The sequence below is a fragment of the Argopecten irradians genome, chromosome 3 (assembly GCF_041381155.1).
Source record: "Argopecten irradians isolate NY chromosome 3, Ai_NY, whole genome shotgun sequence".
Lineage (NCBI taxonomy): Eukaryota > Metazoa > Mollusca > Bivalvia > Pectinida > Pectinidae > Argopecten > Argopecten irradians.
The window spans coordinates 71,443,006-71,463,020 of NC_091136.1; the positions used below are offsets into that span (position 1 = coordinate 71,443,006).

Below are 20,015 nucleotides of genomic sequence, written 5' to 3' on the forward strand. Positions count from 1 at the left end.
AGTGATAGAACTGTTCAGACTTTATTATTAAGACAGATACAATGATAGAACTGTTCAGACTTTACTATTAAGACACAGATACAGTGATAGAACTGTTCAGACTTTACTATTAAGACACAGATACAGTGATAGAACTGTTCAGACTTTACTATTAAGACACAGATACAATGATAGAACTGTTCAGACTTTACTATTAAGACACAGATACAGTGATAGAACTGTTCAGACTTTACTATTAAGACACAGATACATGATAGAACTGTTCAGACTTTATTATTAAGACACAGATACAATGATAGAACTGTTCAGACTTTACTATTAAGACACAGATACAGTGATAGAACTGTTCAGACTTTATTATTAAGACACAGATACAATGATAGAACTGTTCAGACTTTACTATTAAGACACAGATACAGTGATAGAACTGTTCAGACTTTACTATTAAGACACAGATACAGTGATAGAACTGTTCAGACTTTACTATTAAGACACAGATACAGTGATAGAACTGTTCAGACTTTACTATTAAGACACAGATACAATGATAGAACTGTTCAGACTTTACTATTAAGACACAGATACAATGATAGAACTGTTCAGACTTTACTATTAAGACACAGATACAGTGATAGAACTGTTCAGACTTTACTATTAAGACACAGATACAGTGATAGAACTGTTCAGACTTTACTATTAAGACACAGATACAATGATAGAACTGTTCAGACTTTACTATTAAGACACAGATACAATGATAGAACTGTTCAGACTTTACTATTAAGACACAGATACAATGATAGAACTGTTCAGACTTTACTATTAAGACACAGATACAATGATAGAACTGTTCAGACTTTACTATTAAGACACAGATACAGTGATAGAACTGTTCAGACTTTACTATTAAGACACAGATACAGTGATAGAACTGTTCAGACTTTATTATTAAGACACAGATACAATGATAGAACTGTTCAGACTTTACTATTAAGACACAGATACAGTGATAGAACTGTTCAGACTTTACTATTAAGACACAGATACAGTGATAGAACTTGTTCAGACTTTACTATTAAGACACAGATACAATGATAGAACTGTTCAGACTTTACTATTAAGACACAGATACAGTGATAGAACTGTTCAGACTTTACTATTAAGACACAGATACAATGATAGAACTGTTCAGACTTTACTATTAAGACACAGATACATGATAGAACTGTTCAGACTTTACTATTAAGACACAGATACAATGATAGAACTGTTCAGACTTTACTATTAAGACACAGATACAGTGATAGAACTGTTCAGACTTTACTATTAAGACACAGATACAATGATAGAACTGTTCAGACTTTACTATTAAGACACAGATACAGTGATAGAACTGTTCAGACTTTACTATTAAGACACAGATACAGTGATAGAACTGTTCAGACTTTACTATTAAGACACAGATACAATGATAGAACTGTTCAGACTTTACTATTAAGACACAGATACAGTGATAGAACTGTTCAGACTTTACTATTAAGACACAGATACAGTGATAGAACTGTTCAGACTTTACTATTAAGACACAGATACAGTGATAGAACTGTTCAGACTTTACTATTAAGACACAGATACAATGATAGAACTGTTCAGACTTTACTATTAAGACACAGATACAGTGATAGAACTGTTCAGACTTTACTATTAAGACACAGATACAGTGATAGAACTGTTCAGACTTTACTATTAAGACACAGATACAATGATAGAACTGTTCAGACTTTACTATTAAGACACAGATACAGTGATAGAACTGTTCAGACTTTATTATTAAGACAGATACAATGATAGAACTGTTCAGACTTTACTATTAAGACACAGATACAATGATAGAACTGTTCAGACTTTACTATTAAGACACAGATACAGTGATAGAACTGTTCAGACTTTATTATTAAGACACAGATACAATGATAGAACTGTTCAGACTTTACTATTAAGACACAGATACAGTGATAGAACTGTTCAGACTTTACTATTAAGACACAGATACAGTGATAGAACTGTTCAGACTTTACTATTAAGACACAGATACAATGATAGAACTGTTCAGACTTTACTATTAAGACACAGATACAGTGATAGAACTGTTCAGACTTTACTATTAAGACACAGATACAGTGATAGAACTGTTCAGACTTTACTATTAAGACACAGATACAATGATAGAACTGTTCAGACTTTATTATTAAGACAGATACAATGATAGAACTGTTCAGACTTTACTATTAAGACACAGATACAGTGATAGAACTGTTCAGACTTTACTATTAAGACACAGATACAATGATAGAACTGTTCAGACTTTACTATTAAGACACAGATACAGTGATAGAAACTGTTCAGACTTTATTATTAAGACAGATACAATGATAGAACTGTTCAGACTTTACTATTAAGACACAGATACAGTGATAGAACTGTTCAGACTTTACTATTAAGACACAGATACAGTGATAGAACTGTTCAGACTTTACTATTAAGACACAGATACAATGATAGAACTGTTCAGACTTTACTATTAAGACACAGATACAATGATAGAACTGTTCAGACTTTACTATTAAGACACAGATACAGTGATAGAACTGTTCAGACTTTACTATTAAGACACAGATACAGTGATAGAACTGTTCAGACTTTATTATTAAGACAGATACAATGATAGAACTGTTCAGACTTTACTATTAAGACACAGATACAGTGATAGAACTGTTCAGACTTTACTATTAAGACACAGATACAGTAATAGAACTGTTCAGACTTTACTATTAAGACACAGATACAGTGATAGAACTGTTCAGACTTTACTATTAAGACACAGATACAGTGATAGAACTGTTCAGACTTTACTATTAAGACACAGATACAATGATAGAACTGTTCAGACTTTACTATTAAGACACAGATACAGTGATAGAACTGTTCAGACTTTATTATTAAGACACAGATACAATGATAGAACTGTTCAGACTTTACTATTAAGACACAGATACAGTGATAGAACTGTTCAGACTTTACTATTAAGACACAGATACAGTGATAGAACTGTTCAGACTTTACTATTAAGACACAGATACAGTGATAGAACTGTTCAGACTTTACTATTAAGACACAGATACAATGATAGAACTGTTCAGACTTTACTATTAAGACACAGATACAGTGATAGAACTGTTCAGACTTTATTATTAAGACACAGATACAATGATAGAACTGTTCAGACTTTACTATTAAGACACAGATACAGTGATAGAACTGTTCAGACTTTACTATTAAGACACAGATACAGTGATAGAACTGTTCAGACTTTACTATTAAGACACAGATACAATGATAGAACTGTTCAGACTTTACTATTAAGACACAGATACATGATAGAACTGTTCAGACTTTACTATTAAGACACAGATACAATGATAGAACTGTTCAGACTTTACTATTAAGACACAGATACAATGATAGAACTGTTCAGACTTTACTATTAAGACACAGATACAGTGATAGAACTGTTCAGACTGTTATTAAGACACAGATTGATAGAACTGTTCAGACTTTACTATTAAGACACAGATACAATGATAGAACTGTTCAGACTTTACTATTAAGACACAGATACAGTGATAGAACTGTTCAGACTTTATTATTAAGACACAGATACAGTGATAGAACTGTTCAGACTTTATTATTAAGACACGGATACAATGATAGAACTGTTCAGACTTTACTATTAAGACACAGATACAGTGATAGAACTGTTCAGACTTTACTATTAAGACACAGATACAGTGATAGAACTGTTCAGACTTTACTATTAAGACACAGATACAATGATAGAACTGTTCAGACTTTACTATTAAGACACAGATACAGTGATAGAACTGTTCAGACTTTACTATTAAGACACAGATACAGTGATAGAACTGTTCAGACTTTACTATTAAGACACAGATACAGTGATAGAACTGTTCAGACTTTACTATTAAGACACAGATACAGTGATAGAACTGTTCAGACTTTACTATTAAGACACAGATACAATGATAGAACTGTTCAGACTTTACTATTAAGACACAGATACAGTGATAGAACTGTTCAGACTTTACTATTAAGACACAGATACAGTGATAGAACTGTTCAGACTTTACTATTAAGACACAGATACAATGATAGAACTGTTCAGACTTTACTATTAAGACACAGATACAGTGATAGAACTGTTCAGACTTTATTATTAAGACAGATACAATGATAGAACTGTTCAGACTTTACTATTAAGACACAGATACAATGATAGAACTGTTCAGACTTTACTATTAAGACACAGATACAGTGATAGAACTGTTCAGACTTTACTATTAAGACACAGATACAATGATAGAACTGTTCAGACTTTACTATTAAGACACAGATACAATGATAGAACTGTTCAGACTTTATTATTAAGACACAGATACAGTGATAGAACTGTTCAGACTTTATTATTAAGACACGGATACAATGATAGAACTGTTCAGACTTTACTATTAAGACACAGATTCAGTGATAGAACTGTTCAGACTTTACTATTAAGACACAGATACAGTGATAGAACTGTTCAGACTTTACTATTAAGACACAGATACAATGATAGAACTGTTCAGACTTTATTATTAAGACACAGATACAATGATAGAACTGTTCAGACTTTACTATTAAGACACAGATACAGTGATAGAACTGTTCAGACTTTACTATTAAGACACAGATACAGTGATAGAACTGTTCAGACTTTACTATTAAGACACAGATACAGTGATAGAACTGTTCAGACTTTACTATTAAGACACAGATACAGTGATAGAACTGTTCAGACTTTACTATTAAGACACAGATACAGTGATAGAACTGTTCAGACTTTACTATTAAGAGACAGATACAGTGATAGAACTGTTCAGACTTTACTATTAAGACACAGATACAATGATAGAGAACTGTTCAGACTTTACTATTAAGACACAGATACATGATAGAACTGTTCAGACTTTACTATTAAGACACAGATACAGTGATAGAACTGTTCAGACTTTACTATTAAGACACAGATACAGTGATAGAACTGTTCAGACTTTACTATTAAGACACAGATACAGTGATAGAACTGTTCAGACTTTACTATTAAGACACAGATACAATGATAGAACTGTTCAGACTTTATTATTAAGAACCAGATACAGTGATAGAACTGTTCAGACTTTACTATTAAGACACAGATACAGTGATAGAACTGTTCAGACTTTATTATTAAGACACAGATACAATGATAGAACTGTTCAGACTTTACTATTAAGACACAGATACAGTGATAGAACTGTTCAGACTTTATATTAAGACACAGATACAGTGATAGAACTGTTCAGACTTTTACTATTAAGACACAGATACAGTGATAGAACTGTTCAGACTTTTACTAGTAAGACACAGATACAGTGATAGAACTGTTCAGACTTTACTATTAAGACACAGATACAATGATAGAACTGTTCAGACTTTACTATTAAGACACAGATTACAGTGAATAGAACAATTCAGACTTTACATATGCAGGACTTTTATTAAGACATAGATACATATGATAGAACTGTTCAGACTTTAAACTAGTAAACACAGATACAGTTATAAGAAATGATCAGACAGTATTATTAAGACACAGATACAATGATAGAACTGTTCAGACTTTACTATTTAGATCAGACATCAATTCACTGTGAAAGAACAATTCAGACTTTACAATTGAACATCAGATACAATGAAAGGTCTGTTCTAGACTTTACTATTAATCAGACACAGGATACAATGACTAGAACTGTTCAGACTTTACTGATAGACACAGATACAGGCTATAGAACAATCAGACTTATACTATTAAGACATGGATTAACAGTGGGGTTTGCTGTTATCATCCTATGGAACGCCAACAGGTGTGAGTACTCAGCTGTAAAACTGATGGAGAATGTAGAAATTCTCTGTGGTCTGGACAACAACTTAGGATATCCAACATTTTCATTAAGTCTGAAACAGTAAAACAAGAGTTCAGACAACATGGGAGGATCACCTGATACAAACCCGTAATAGGCCTTTACTAGTCAACTTTCCATGATTTGATCAGACGAATCAGCATAGCCTATACTAGGTCTACATACACATGATTAGAACGCGGTCAACATTTACATCAAGGTACATTCACTAGGTCCAATTATAGTCCATTGGATCAGTGACAACAGGGCTAGGTCGCTAAATTACTGTAGACATTATCCATTATTGGATCAAACTAACAGGATTAAGGCCTATACTAGTCCTGTCCATGATTGAATCAGACAACAGGCTAGGCCTATACTAGTCCTGTCCATGTATTCGGATCAGACAACAGCTAGGCCTATACTAGTCCTGTCCATGATTGGATCAGACAACAGGCTAGGCCTATACTAGTCATGTCCATGATTGGGATCAGACAACAGGCTAGTCCTATACTTAGTCCCGTCCATGATCATAGGATCAGACAACAGACCACAGGCTAGGCCTTTACTAGTCCTGTCCATGATTGGATCAGACAACAGGCTAGGCCTATACTAGTCATGTCAATGATTGGATCAGACAACAGGCTAGGCCTTTACTAGTCATGTCCATGATTGGATCAGACAACAGGCTAGGCCTATACTAGTCCTGTCCATGATTGGATCAGACAACAGGCTAGGCCATATACTAGTAGGCCTTTACTAGTCATTTCCATGATTGGATCAGACAACAGGCTAGGCCTATACTAGTCCTGTCCATGATCGGATCAGACAACAGGCTAGGCCTATACTAGTCCTGTCCATGATCGGATCAGACAACAGGCTAGGCCTATACTAGTCCTGTCCATGATTGGATCAGACAACAGGCTAGGCCTATACTAGTCCTGTCCATGATTGGATCAGACAACAGGCTAGGCCTATACTAGTCCTGTCCATGATTGGATCAGACAACAGGCTAGGCATATACAAGTCCTGTCCATGATTGGATCAGACAACAGGCTAGGCCTATACTAGTCCTGTCCATGATTGGATCAGACAACAGGCTAGGCCTATACTAGTCCTGTCCATGATTGGATCAGACAACAGGCTAGGCCTATACTAGTCCTGTCCATGATTGGATCAGACAACAGGCAAGGCCTATACTAGTCCTGTCCATGATTGGATCAGACAACAGGCTAGGCCTATACTAGTCCTGTCCATGATTGGATCAGACAACAGGCTAGGCCTATACTAGTCCTGTCCATGATTGGATCAGACAACAGGCTAGGCCTATACTAGTCCTGTCCATGATTGGATCAGACAACAGGCTAGGCCTATACTAGTCCTGTCCATGATTGGATCAGACAACAGGCTAGGCCTATACTAGTCCTGTCCATGATTGGATCAGACAACAGGCTAGGCATATACTAGTCCTGTCCATGATTGGATCAGACAACAGGCTAGGCCTATACTAGTCCTGTCCATGATTGGATCAGACAACAGGCTAGGCCTATACTAGTCCTGTCCATGATTGGATCAGACAACAGGCTAGGCCTTTACTAGTCCTGTCCATGATTGGATCAGACAACAGGCTAGGCCTATACTAGTCCTGTCCATGATTGGATCAGACAACAGGCTAGGCCTATACTAGTCCTGTCCATGATTGGATCAGACAACAGGCTAGGCCTATACTAGTCCTGTCCATGATTGGATCAGACAACAGGCTAGGCCTTTACTAGTCCTGTCCATGATTGGATCAGACAACAGGCTAGGCCTATACTAGTCCTGTCCATGATTGGATCAGACAACAGGCTAGGCCTATACTAGTCCTGTCCATGATTGGATCAGACAACAGGCTAGGCCTATACTAGTCCTGTCCATGATTGGATCAGACAACAGGCTAGGGCCTATACTAGTCCTGTCCATGATTGGATCAGACAACAGGCTAGGCCTATACTAGTCCTGTCCATGATTGGATCAGACAACAGGCTAGGCCTATACTAGTCCTGTCCATGATTGGATCAGACAACAGGCTAGGCCTATACTAGTCCTGTCCATGATTGGATCAGACAACAGGCTAGGCCTTTACTAGTCCTGTCCATGATTGGATCAGACAACAGGCTAGGCCTATACTAGTCCTGTCCATGATCGGATCAGACAACAGGCTAGGCCTATACTAGTCCTGTCCATGATTGGATCAGACAACAGGCTAGGCCTATACTAGTCATGTCCATGATTGGATCAGACAACAGGCTAGGCCTTTACTAGTCATTTCCATGATTGGATCAGACAACAGGCTAGGCCTATACTAGTCCTGTCCATGATTGGATCAGACAACAGGCTAGGCCTATACTAGTCCTGTCCATGATTGGATCAGACAACAGGCTAGGCCTTTACTAGTCCTGTCCATGATTGGATCAGACAACAGGCTAGGTATATACTAGTCCTGTCCATGATTGGATCAGACAACAGGCTAGGCCTATACTAGTCCTGTCCATGATTGGATCAGACAACAGGCTAGGCCTGATACTAGTCCTGTCCATGATTGGATCAGACAACAGGCTAGGCCTATACTAGTCCTGTCCATGATTGGATCAGACAACAGGCTAGGCCTATACTAGTCCTGTCCATGATTGGATCAGACAACAGGCTAGGCCTTTACTAGTCCTGTCCATGATTGGATCAGACAACAGGCTAGGCCTATACTAGTCCTGTCCATGATTGGATCAGACAACAGGCTAGGCCTATACTAGTCCTGTCCATGATTGGATCAGACAACAGGCTAGGCCTTTACTAGTCCTGTCCATGATTGGATCAGACAACAGGCTAGGCCTATACTAGTCCTGTCCATGATTGGATCAGACAACAGGCTAGGCCTATACTAGTCCTGTCCATGATTGGATCAGACAACAGGCTAGGCCTATACTAGTCCTGTCCATGATTGGATCAGACAACAGGCTAGGCCTATACTAGTCCTGTCCATGATTGGATCAGACAACAGGCTAGGCCTATACTAGTCCTGTCCATGATTGATCAGACAACAGGCTAGGCCTTTACTAGTCCTGTCCATGATTGGATCAGACAACAGGCTAGGCCTATACTAGTCCTGTCCATGATTGGATCAGACAACAGGCTAGGCCTATACTAGTCCTGTCCATGATTGGATCAGACAACAGGCTAGGCCTATACTAGTCCTGTCCATGATTGGATCAGACAACAGGCTAGGCCTATACTAGTCCTGTCCATGATTGGATCAGACAACAGGCTAGGCCTATACTAGTCCTGTCCATGATTGGATCAGACAACAGGCTAGGCCTTTACTAGTCCTGTCCATGATTGGATCAGACAACAGGCTAGGCCTATACTAGTCCTGTCCATGATTGGATCAGACAACAGGCTAGGCCTTTACTAGTCCTGTCCATGATTGGATCAGACAACAGGCTAGGCCTATACTAGTCCTGTCCATGATTGGATCAGACAACAGGCTAGGCCTTTACTAGTCCTGTCCATGATTGGATCAGACAACAGGCTAGGCCTATACTAGTCCTGTCCATGATTGGATCAGACAACAGGCTAGGCCTATACTAGTCCTGTCCATGATTGGATCAGACAACAGGCTAGGCCTATACTAGTCCTGTCCATGAACGGATCAGACAACAGGCTAGGCCTATACTAGTCCTGTCCATGATTGGATCAGACAACAGGCTAGGCCTATACTAGTCCTGTCCATGATTGGATCAGACAACAGGCTAGGCCTTTACTAGTCCTGTCCATGATTGGATCAGACAACAGGCTAGGCCTATACTAGTCCTGTCCATGATTTGATCAGACAACAGGCTAGGCCTTTACTAGTCCTGTCCATGATTGGATCAGACAACAGGCTAGGCCTATACTAGTCCTGTCCATGATTGGATCAGACAACAGGCTAGGCCTATACTAGTCATGTCCATGATTGGATCAGACAACAGGCTAGGCCTTTACTAGTCCTGTCCATGATTAATTCAGACAACAGGCTAGGCCTATACTAGTCCTGTCCATGATTGGATCAGACAACAGGCTAGGCCTATACTAGTCCTGTCCATGATTGGATCAGACAACAGGCTAGGCCTATACTAGTCCTGTCCATGATTGGATCAGACAACAGGCTAGGCCTATACTAGTCCTGTCCATGATTGGATCAGACAACAGGCTAGGCCTATACTAGTCCTGTCCATGATTGGATCAGACAACAGGCTAGGCCTATACTAGTCCTGTCCATGAACGGATCAGACAACAGGCTAGGCCTATACTAGTCCTGTCCATGATTGGATCAGACAACAGGCTAGGCCTATACTAGTCCTGTCCATGATTGGATCAGACAACAGGCTAGGCCTATACTAGTCCTGTCCATGATTGGATCAGACAACAGGCTAGGCCTATACTAGTCCTGTCCATGATTGGATCAGACAACAGGCTAGGCCTATACTAGTCCTGTCCATGATTGGATCAGACAACAGGCTAGGCCTATACTAGTCCTGTCCATGATTGGATCAGACAACAGGCTAGGCCTATACTAGTCCTGTCCATGATTGGATCAGACAACAGGCTAGGCCTATACTAGTCCTGTCCATGATTGGATCAGACAACAGGCTAGGCCTAGGCCTATACTAGTCCTGTCCATGATTGGATCAGACAACAGGCTAGGCCTATACTAGTCCTGTCCATGATTGGATCAGACAACAGGCTAGGCCTTTACTAGTCCTGTCCATGATTGGATCAGACAACAGGCTAGGCCTATACTAGTCCTGTCCATGATTGGATCAGACAACAGGCTAGGCCTATACTAGTCCTGTCCATGATTGGATCAGACAACAGGCTAGGCCTATACTAGTCCTGTCCATGATTGGATCAGACAACAGGCTAGGCCTATACTAGTCCTGTCCATGATTGGATCAGACAACAGGCTAGGCCTATACTAGTCCTGTCCATGATTGGATCAGACAACAGGCTAGGCCTATACTAGTCCTGTCCATGATTGGATCAGACAACAGGCTAGGCCTTTACTAGTCCTGTCCATGATTGGATCAGACAACAGGCTAGGCCTATACTAGTCCTGTCCATGATTGGATCAGACAACAGGCTAGGCCTTTACTAGTCCTGTCCATGATTGGATCAGACAACAGGCTAGGCCTATACTAGTCCTGTCCATGATTGGATCAGACAACAGGCTAGGCCTATACTAGTCCTGTCCATGATTGGATCAGACAACAGGCTAGGCCTATACTAGTCCTGTCCATGATTGGATCAGACAACAGGCTAGGCCTATACTAGTCCTGTCCATGATTGGATCAGACAACAGGCTAGGCCTATACTAGTCCTGTCCATGATTGGATCAGACAACAGGCTAGGCCTTTACTAGTCCTGTCCATGATTGGATCAGACAACAGGCTAGGCCTATACTAGTCCTGTCCATGATTGGATCAGACAACAGGCTAGGCCTATACTAGTCCTGTCCATGATTGGATCAGACAACAGGCTAGGCCTATACTAGTCCTGTCCATGATTGGATCAGACAACAGGCTAGGCCTATACTAGTCCTGTCCATGATTGGATCAGACAACAGGCTAGGCCTATACTAGTCCTGTCCATGATTGGATCAGACAACAGGCTAGGCCTATACTAGTCCTGTCCATGATTGGATCAGACAACAGGCTAGGCCTATACTAGTCCTGTCCATGATTGGATCAGACAACAGGCTAGGCCTATACTAGTCCTGTCCATGATTGGATCAGACAACAGGCTAGGCCTTTACTAGTCCTGTCCATGATTGGATCAGACAACAGGCTAGGCCTATACTAGTCCTGTCCATGATTGGATCAGACAACAGGCTAGGCCTATACTAGTCCTGTCCATGATTGGATCAGACAACAGGCTAGGCCTATACTAGTCCTGTCCATGATTGGATCAGACAACAGGCTAGGCCTATACTAGTCCTGTCCATGATTGGATCAGACAACAGGCTAGGCCTATACTAGTCCTGTCCATGATTGGATCAGACAACAGGCTAGGCCTTTACTAGTCCTGTCCATGATTGGATCAGACAACAGGCTAGGCCTATACTAGTCCTGTCCATGATTGGATCAGACAACAGGCTAGGCCTATACTAGTCCTGTCCATGATTTGATCAGACAACAGGCTAGGCCTATACTAGTCCTGTCCATGATTGACAATCGAATCAGACAACAGGCTAGGCCTATACTAGTCCTGTCCATGATTGGATCAGACAACAGGCTAGGCCTATACTAGTCCTGTCCATGATCGGATCAGACAACAGGCTAGGCCTATACTAGTCCTGTCCATGATTGGATCAGACAACAGGCTAGGCCTTTACTAGTCCTGTCCATGATTGGATCAGACAACAGGCTAGGCCTATACTAGTCCTGTCCATGATTGGATCAGACAACAGGCTAGGTATATACTAGTCCTGTCCATGATCGGATCAGACAACAGGCTAGGCCTATACTAGTCCTGTCCATGATTGGATCAGACAACAGGCTAGGCCTATACTAGTCCTGTCCATGATTGGATCAGACAACAGGCTAGGCCTATACTAGTCCTGTCCATGATTGGATCAGACAACAGGCTAGGCCTATACTAGTCCTGTCCATGATTGGATCAGACAACAGGCTAGGCCTATACTAGTCCTGTCCATGATTGGATCAGACAACAGGCTAGGCCTATACTAGTCCTGTCCATGATTGGATCAGACAACAGGCTAGGCCTATACTAGTCCTGTCCATGATCGGATCAGACAACAGGCTTATAGGCCTATACTAGTCCTGTCCATGATCGGATCAGACAACAGGCTAGGCCTATACTAGTCCTGTCCATGATTGGATCAGACAACAGGCTAGGCCTATACTAGTCCTGTCCATGATTCGGATCAGACAACAGGCTTATAGGCCTATACTAGTCCTGTCCATGATTGGATCAGACAACAGGCTAGGCCTATACTAGTCCTGTCCATGATCGGATCAGACAACAGGCTAGGCCTATACTAGTCCTGTCCATGATTGGATCAGACAACAGGCTAGGCCTATACTAGTCATTTCCATGATCGGATCAGACAACAGGCTAGGCCTTTACTAGTCCTGTCCATGATCGGATCAGACAACAGGCTTATAGGCCTATACTAGTCCTGTCCATGATCGAATCAGACAACAGGCTAGGCCTATACTAGTCCTGTCCATGATTGGATCAGACAACAGGCTAGGCCTATACTAGTCATTTCCATGATCGGATCAGACAACAGGCTAGGCCTATACTAGTCCTGTCCATCAGACAACAGGCTAGGCCTATACTAGTCCTGTCCATGATCGGATCAGACAACAGGCTAGGCCTATACTAGTCCTGTCCATGATTGGATCAGACAACAGGCTAGGCCTATACTAGTCCTGTCCATGATTGGATCAGACAACAGGCTAGGCCTATACTAGTCCTGTCCATGATCGGATCAGACAACAGGCTAGGCCTATACTAGTCCTGTCCATGATCGGATCAGACAACAGGCTAGGCCTATACTAGTCATGTCCATGATCGGATCAGACAACAGGCTAGGCCTATACTAGTCCTGTCCATGATCGGATCAGACAACAGGCTAGGCCTATACTAGTCATTTCCATGATCGGATCAGACAACAGGCTAGGCATATACAAGTCCTGTCCATGATCGATCCAGACAACAGGCTAGGCCTATATTAGTCCTGTCCATGATTGGATCAGACAACAGGTTAGGCCTATACTAGTCCTGTCCATGATTGGATCAGACAATAGGCTAGGCCTATACTAGTCATTTCCATGATTGGATCAGACAACAGGCTAGGCCTTTACTAGTCATTTCCATGATTGGATCAGACAACAGGCTAGGCCTTTACTAGTCCTGTCCATGATTGGATCAGACAACAGGCTAGGCCTTTACTAGTCATTTCCATGAACGGATCAGACAACAGGCTGGGCCCATACTAGTCATTTCCATGATTGTATCAGACAATAGGCTAGCCCTATACTAGTCATTTCCATGATCGGTCCAGACAACAGGCTTATAGGCCTATACTAGTCCTGTCCATGAATGGATCAAACAGGCTAGGCCTATATTAGTCCTGTCCATGATATCCAGTTAGTGAAATCATTATAATTATGATTAATACAATTTTAGATACCTATTGTTATTAATAAATATCTGTAATAAACTCTACAGAACTCACCTGTAATGTGTAATCACCGAGCTGAAAGACAAATTTTCTCTTCTCCTTTGTAAGTGTACCACATAGGCTGTAGTTATCACCAGAATTCTGCCAAAATAATCAGAAAAACACTAAAATATGAAATACAAAAGTTATCTTTCAAAGTTTAGAAACTTGAACAGTTGGTTGTTTTTGGTTAGATATTAAACCTGCACATATTTATAAATGGTTATAATGATTAGTGTTTTTGACTAATAAAATTCTATTGAAGGAAAACGTAATCAGGCTGTAACTTATCAATAGAGTTTACCTTGAAGTAGACTGACACTTCTCCCTCTAACTTATCAATAGAGTTTACCTTGAAGTAGACTGACACGTCTCCCTCTAACTTATCAATAGAGTTTACCTTGAGGTAGACTGACACGTCTCCCTCTAACTTATCAATAGTTTACCTTGAGGTAGACTGACACTTCTCCCTCTAACTTATCAACAGAGTTTACCTTGAGGTAGACTGACACGTCTCCCTCTAACTTATCAATAGAGTTAACCTTGAGGTAGACTGACACGTCTCCCTCTAACTTATCAATAGTTTACCTTGAGGTAGACTGACACGTCTCCCTCTAACTTATCAATAGTTTACCTTGAGGTAGACTGACACTTCTCCCTCTAACTTATCAATAGTTTACCTTGAGGTAGACTGACACTTCTCCCTCTAACTTATCAATAGTTTACCTTGAGGTAGACTGACACTTCTCCCTCTAACTTATCAACAGAGTTTACCTTGAGGTAGACCGACACGTCTCCCTCTAACTTATCAATAGTTTACCTTGAGGTAGACTGACACTTCTCCCTCTAACTTATCGATAGAGTTTACCTTGAGGTATACTGACACTTCTCCCTCAAACTTATCAATAGAGTTTACCTTGAGGTAGACTGACACTTCTCCCTCTAACTTATCAATAGAGTTTACCTTGAGGTAGACTGACACTTCTCCCTCTAACTTATCAATAGAGTTTACCTTGAGGTATACTGACACTTCTCCCTCTAACTTATCAATAGTTTACCTTGAGGTATACTGACATTTTTCCCTCTAACTTATCAATAGTTTACCTTGAGGTAGACTGACACTTCTCCCTCTAACTTATCGATAGAGTTTACCTTGAGGTATACTGACACTTCTCCCTCTAACTTATCAATAGAGTTTACCTTGAGGTAGACTGACACTTCTCCCTCTAACTTATCAATAGAGTTTACCTTGAGGTAGACTGACACTTCTCCCTCTAACTTATCAATAGAGTTTACCTTGAGGTAGACTGACACGTCTACCTCTAACTTATCAATAGTTTACCTTGAGGTAGACTGACACGTCTACCTCTAACTTATCAATAGTTTACCTTGAGGTAGACTGACACGTCTCCCTCTAACTTATCAATAGAGTTTACCTTGAAGTAGACTGACACGTCTCCCTCTAACTTATCAATAGTTTACCTTGAGGTATACTGACACTTCTCCCTCTAACTTATCAATAGTTTACCTTGAGGTAGACTGACACTTCTCCCTCTAACTTATCAATAGTTTACCTTGAGGTATACTGACACTTCTCCCTCTAACTTATCAATAGTTTACCTTGAGGTAGACTGACACTTCTCCCTCTAACTTATCAATAGTTTACCTTGAGGTATACTGACACTTCTCCCTCTAACTTATCAATAGTTTACCTTGAGGTAGACTGACACTTCTCCCTCTAAATTACAATAGACAGGATCGGTCTCCAATAATGTTTTTAGGGTCTGTTTTTGAGTGAAGAGGTCATCTCCAGTATGTCGAACTAAAACAAGAAATTTAAAATTTAGGCCTAGCTGAAAGTTTGTAAGCTGTATGTAAGTAGATGTTTCTTATAGTCTAACACAGTAATCTTTAATTCAGGAGGAACCTGTATATAATTAGTACAATGACAATGGAGTAAAACACATTCAGTATCCAGTTTTCATACCTTTGGTTTCTTTGATTCTTGTCATTCTTCTGCTAGGAGATTCATCTATTTCTGAAAAAAAATGGATGGACATCAAACTATGATAACCATAAAACTGTCTTTCTACACATAATGATACAGACCATATCAACACTTACCAGAATCTGGAGGCGTGATGTCAAATCGGTATGATCCCATCTCATTTTTAGATAAGGATTTACTTACTTCCTTATGATGCTGAAAGAAAATGGAATAAAAATTTACCAAAAACTTATCAATTTTTACAATATACATTCATCAGGAACACTTGACCTTTACTGATAATGAACTAAGTTTTCCCTGTGTTTTATACTTTTACATAGATTGACCTTTTTCTGCCATCTGCCCTCCACTAAATAACCTCATAACTCCTTTAAGTCATTTGTTTAAGTGATTCCTTGTGGTTTTTACTACCTTTGTCATTTTTATATATGCATGCATGTTATAAAATTTCATTGTGATTGAAAGAAAATACATGGGTGCAATGGAACGCATTGGTCACTTGCTACCTGGTATTTTGGTCTATGCAATTAAGCAAGTATGACAGATAGCATTTGGTTAAATGAGACACAGTAATTATATCTATACATATAGATAAGAGAGTTAGACTGTCCACTGTGTAGTGTCAGGATAGAGGGACCATGCTGAGTCAGTACCCCTGGCTGAAGGGAAGGGTTGACCCCCGTGGTGACCATATGCTAGCAGGTCTCAGTAAGAGCTAAAATATATGTGTTTGTTTTATATTTAAAACAAGTAATAAGTAAAGAATTATAATAGTAATAATGTAATTTACTTAGCATTGGATACAGCAAGATGTGTATTATTGATATACTGAGTTACAATTCAATAGGCAGTATAGTTTGGAAGCTGTATAGCTTTGACAGTAATGTTTAGCATGTGAAAGTCAGTATTTCTAATGTAACATTTGTATTTAATAATAGTTCTATATATTTTCTATATCATAAGAAAGAAGATAAAGTTATCTTTAATTTGCAACCTTTATATTGGTTGTGTACTATATGGTTTCATTAATATATTAGGATAAAGATGTATAAGAAACACAGACTAGGCCAGTCAGGTAAAACCTAGAGATCCTTAGGGAGTCTGATTAGGGTGTCTTCTAGCAAGGTGTGGCAGGGACTTGTATAGTAGGGTCTTAGAGCCCAAAATCTAGACTAGTAGTCCCAGAGGTTCTAGGAGTTCTAGAGGTTCTAGAAGTTACAAAAGGTTATAGTAAGACCATTGAAATATATATATATACATGGAGTGTAATTTGTGAACTGGCAGTACGGATTGGACACTATATTTTAAGTGTAAACTAAGCATAATCATTATGTATGATTATGCAAGTGCTATGACCAGCCACGACGGCTGGTCATATAAGTATAAGATCCAAAGGACAATGGCCAATATACTGTATAAAAGGTCTTCAAGGAATTAATGATACTAGACTTTTCTGAAATTAAGACAAGGTGATTAATCATAAGGACAATTTGGATTTACTTAATAAAAACAAGTATAATACAGGTTAAATGTAGGGTCTTTAGGTTTGTTAGTTATAATATTGATATAAGTTGTTAAAAATAGCTCTGTGACTTTGTTTGAATGAAGGTCAACATAATTGAATAAATTATTTGGACATACTTAGAAGCCCTGTACTTTATATTAAATTTTCTACAGTTCAAATACTTTATAAATGTCATCCCTGTGAACGCTAATACAGTTTATTCATTTATACACTTTTTGTAGCCTTTCATCCCAACACGTTACAAGCCCAAAGACAGGTTTCTATGCCCTTTATTTATTAACAAGAATTTCTTGAAATATTTTAGAATATGCAACCTTGAATAAATCAATGACAAGTTATTTTCATTTGAACAAATATGGTAGCCTTTCATCCTAACATACCACAAGCCAAATATCAGATATACACATATAAGTTGGAAAACTTGTGCCCAATCCCATTGCATATAAAACACAATCTAATTACAAGAGGCCCAGAGGACCTGTATCACTCACCTGGATTTGTTTTTTACTAATTATCACAAAAACTCTTACAATTAGAAATAGCTAAATTGACCAGACGATTAGTTTTATTTTGAATCCCAACCATATAATGGTGCTATCAATATTATATGACTATGAGTGTTAGTCAATGCTTAGTTTCAGAGAAGAAGTCGTTTATATAAAAATTGTCAATTTGACCTCTTTTGGCCCCGCCCCTCAGGCCGAGGGTTAGCCCCATCATTTGTACAATTTTGAATCCTTACCCTATAAGGATGCTACCATTGCATAATGAGTGCTATCCCATAATTAGTTTCGGAGAGAAGAAGTCATTTGTATGAAAATAGCCAATTTGACCCTTTTTGGCCCCCTCCCCAGGGGAAAATCTGAGATTCTAGGGCCATGAAATTCACAATTCTTGTAAAGAGCCATAAAACCTTTCAATCTATGAAGAGTATCTGGTTCCATCAAATCAGTGATTTCAAGGTATCTTTGAAATTTCAGCCATTTTGACCCCTTTTTGCCCGCCCCTCTGGCCCCTCGCCGTCATAAAAAAAGTAGGAAATTTATCAATACCTAAGGCAAGTGCTTTCACCATTGTAAAACACAGATTATGTTATTGTTACTGATGCGTTGTAGGTATAGATGTATATAACATATGTACCAGTAATTTCTGTTTCTGCTTTTTATAAATTTCCAACACCAGGTCTTTCTCTGATTTGGACATAGCAGATGTCTTAAGATGGATCTGTGACAAACTCTCTGGCCTTACGGATTGTCTCTCTGTACTCTCAGGGGAGTCCACCGTAATTTCTGTATCAGCCTATAAACAAGAAAGTCCACATGCTAACCAGTTGGTCATAATGGTTTTCAATGAGACCCAAAATGGAATTTTCACAATTAGCGACTAGAGGGACACTACATTTGAAATTTGAAAAGATCCCTTTAATAATTTCTAAAAAATATTAAGTAGTTATACACTTCAATTTTTTTAATCGCAGATGGCTTACTACCTGTCAGTTAGGTAGGTTGGTTACCAATCAATCTAAAATATTATGTCCTGTTCCATAAACACAGTCTATTATATATATGTAGGTCAATTATAGGTGACCTTGTATTCTCTATCACAGGTTTAACTAAGATTTTACCGTCAGGTCTAGACGTTCTGAGTGCTGCTGGAGTCGTCTACAGCGGTTCAGAAGATAAAGTGGAAGGAGGAAGATTATGTAGATACCGAAAAACAGATTGAGGAACATCAGTTCACACCGGGACAATAGCTGCACTGGCTTATCACTGTCAACACAAACAGATTGAGGAACATCAGTTCACACCGGGACAATAGCTGCACTGGCTTATCACTGTCAACACAAACAGATTGAGGAACATCAGTTCACACCTGGACAATAGCTGCACTGGCTTATCACTGTCAACACAAACAGATTGAGGAACATCAGTTCACACCGGGACAATAGCTGCACTGGCTTATCACTGTCAACACAAACAGATTGAGGAACATCAGTTCACACCCGGGACAATAGCTGCACTGGCTTATCACTGTCAACACAAACAGATTGAGGAACATCAGTTCACACCGGGACAATAGCTGCACTGGCTTATCACTGTCAACACAAACAGATTGAGGAACATCAGTTCACACCGGGACAATAGCTGCACTGGCTTATCACTG

General features: G+C 39.3%; 1 protein-coding gene across 1 annotated transcript in view; it reads right to left on the minus strand.

Annotated features, from left to right (window-relative positions):
• The window catches only part of LOC138319856 (uncharacterized), a 43,436-nt gene extending 23,623 nt beyond the window's left edge, over positions 1–19,813 (minus strand). Inside the window, exons 1-6 of the mRNA XM_069262987.1 lie at positions 19,477–19,813; positions 18,993–19,151; positions 16,444–16,522; positions 16,307–16,357; positions 16,032–16,141; positions 14,335–14,421 (exon numbers count right to left, since the gene is read on the minus strand). Of these exons, the coding sequence (XP_069119088.1) occupies positions 14,335–14,421; positions 16,032–16,141; positions 16,307–16,357; positions 16,444–16,522; positions 18,993–19,151; positions 19,477–19,584 (594 nt within the window). The 5' untranslated portion in view covers positions 19,585–19,813. The remainder of the gene's footprint in view (positions 1–14,334; positions 14,422–16,031; positions 16,142–16,306; positions 16,358–16,443; positions 16,523–18,992; positions 19,152–19,476) is intronic.
• Between the last annotated feature and the right edge of the window lie 202 nt (positions 19,814–20,015).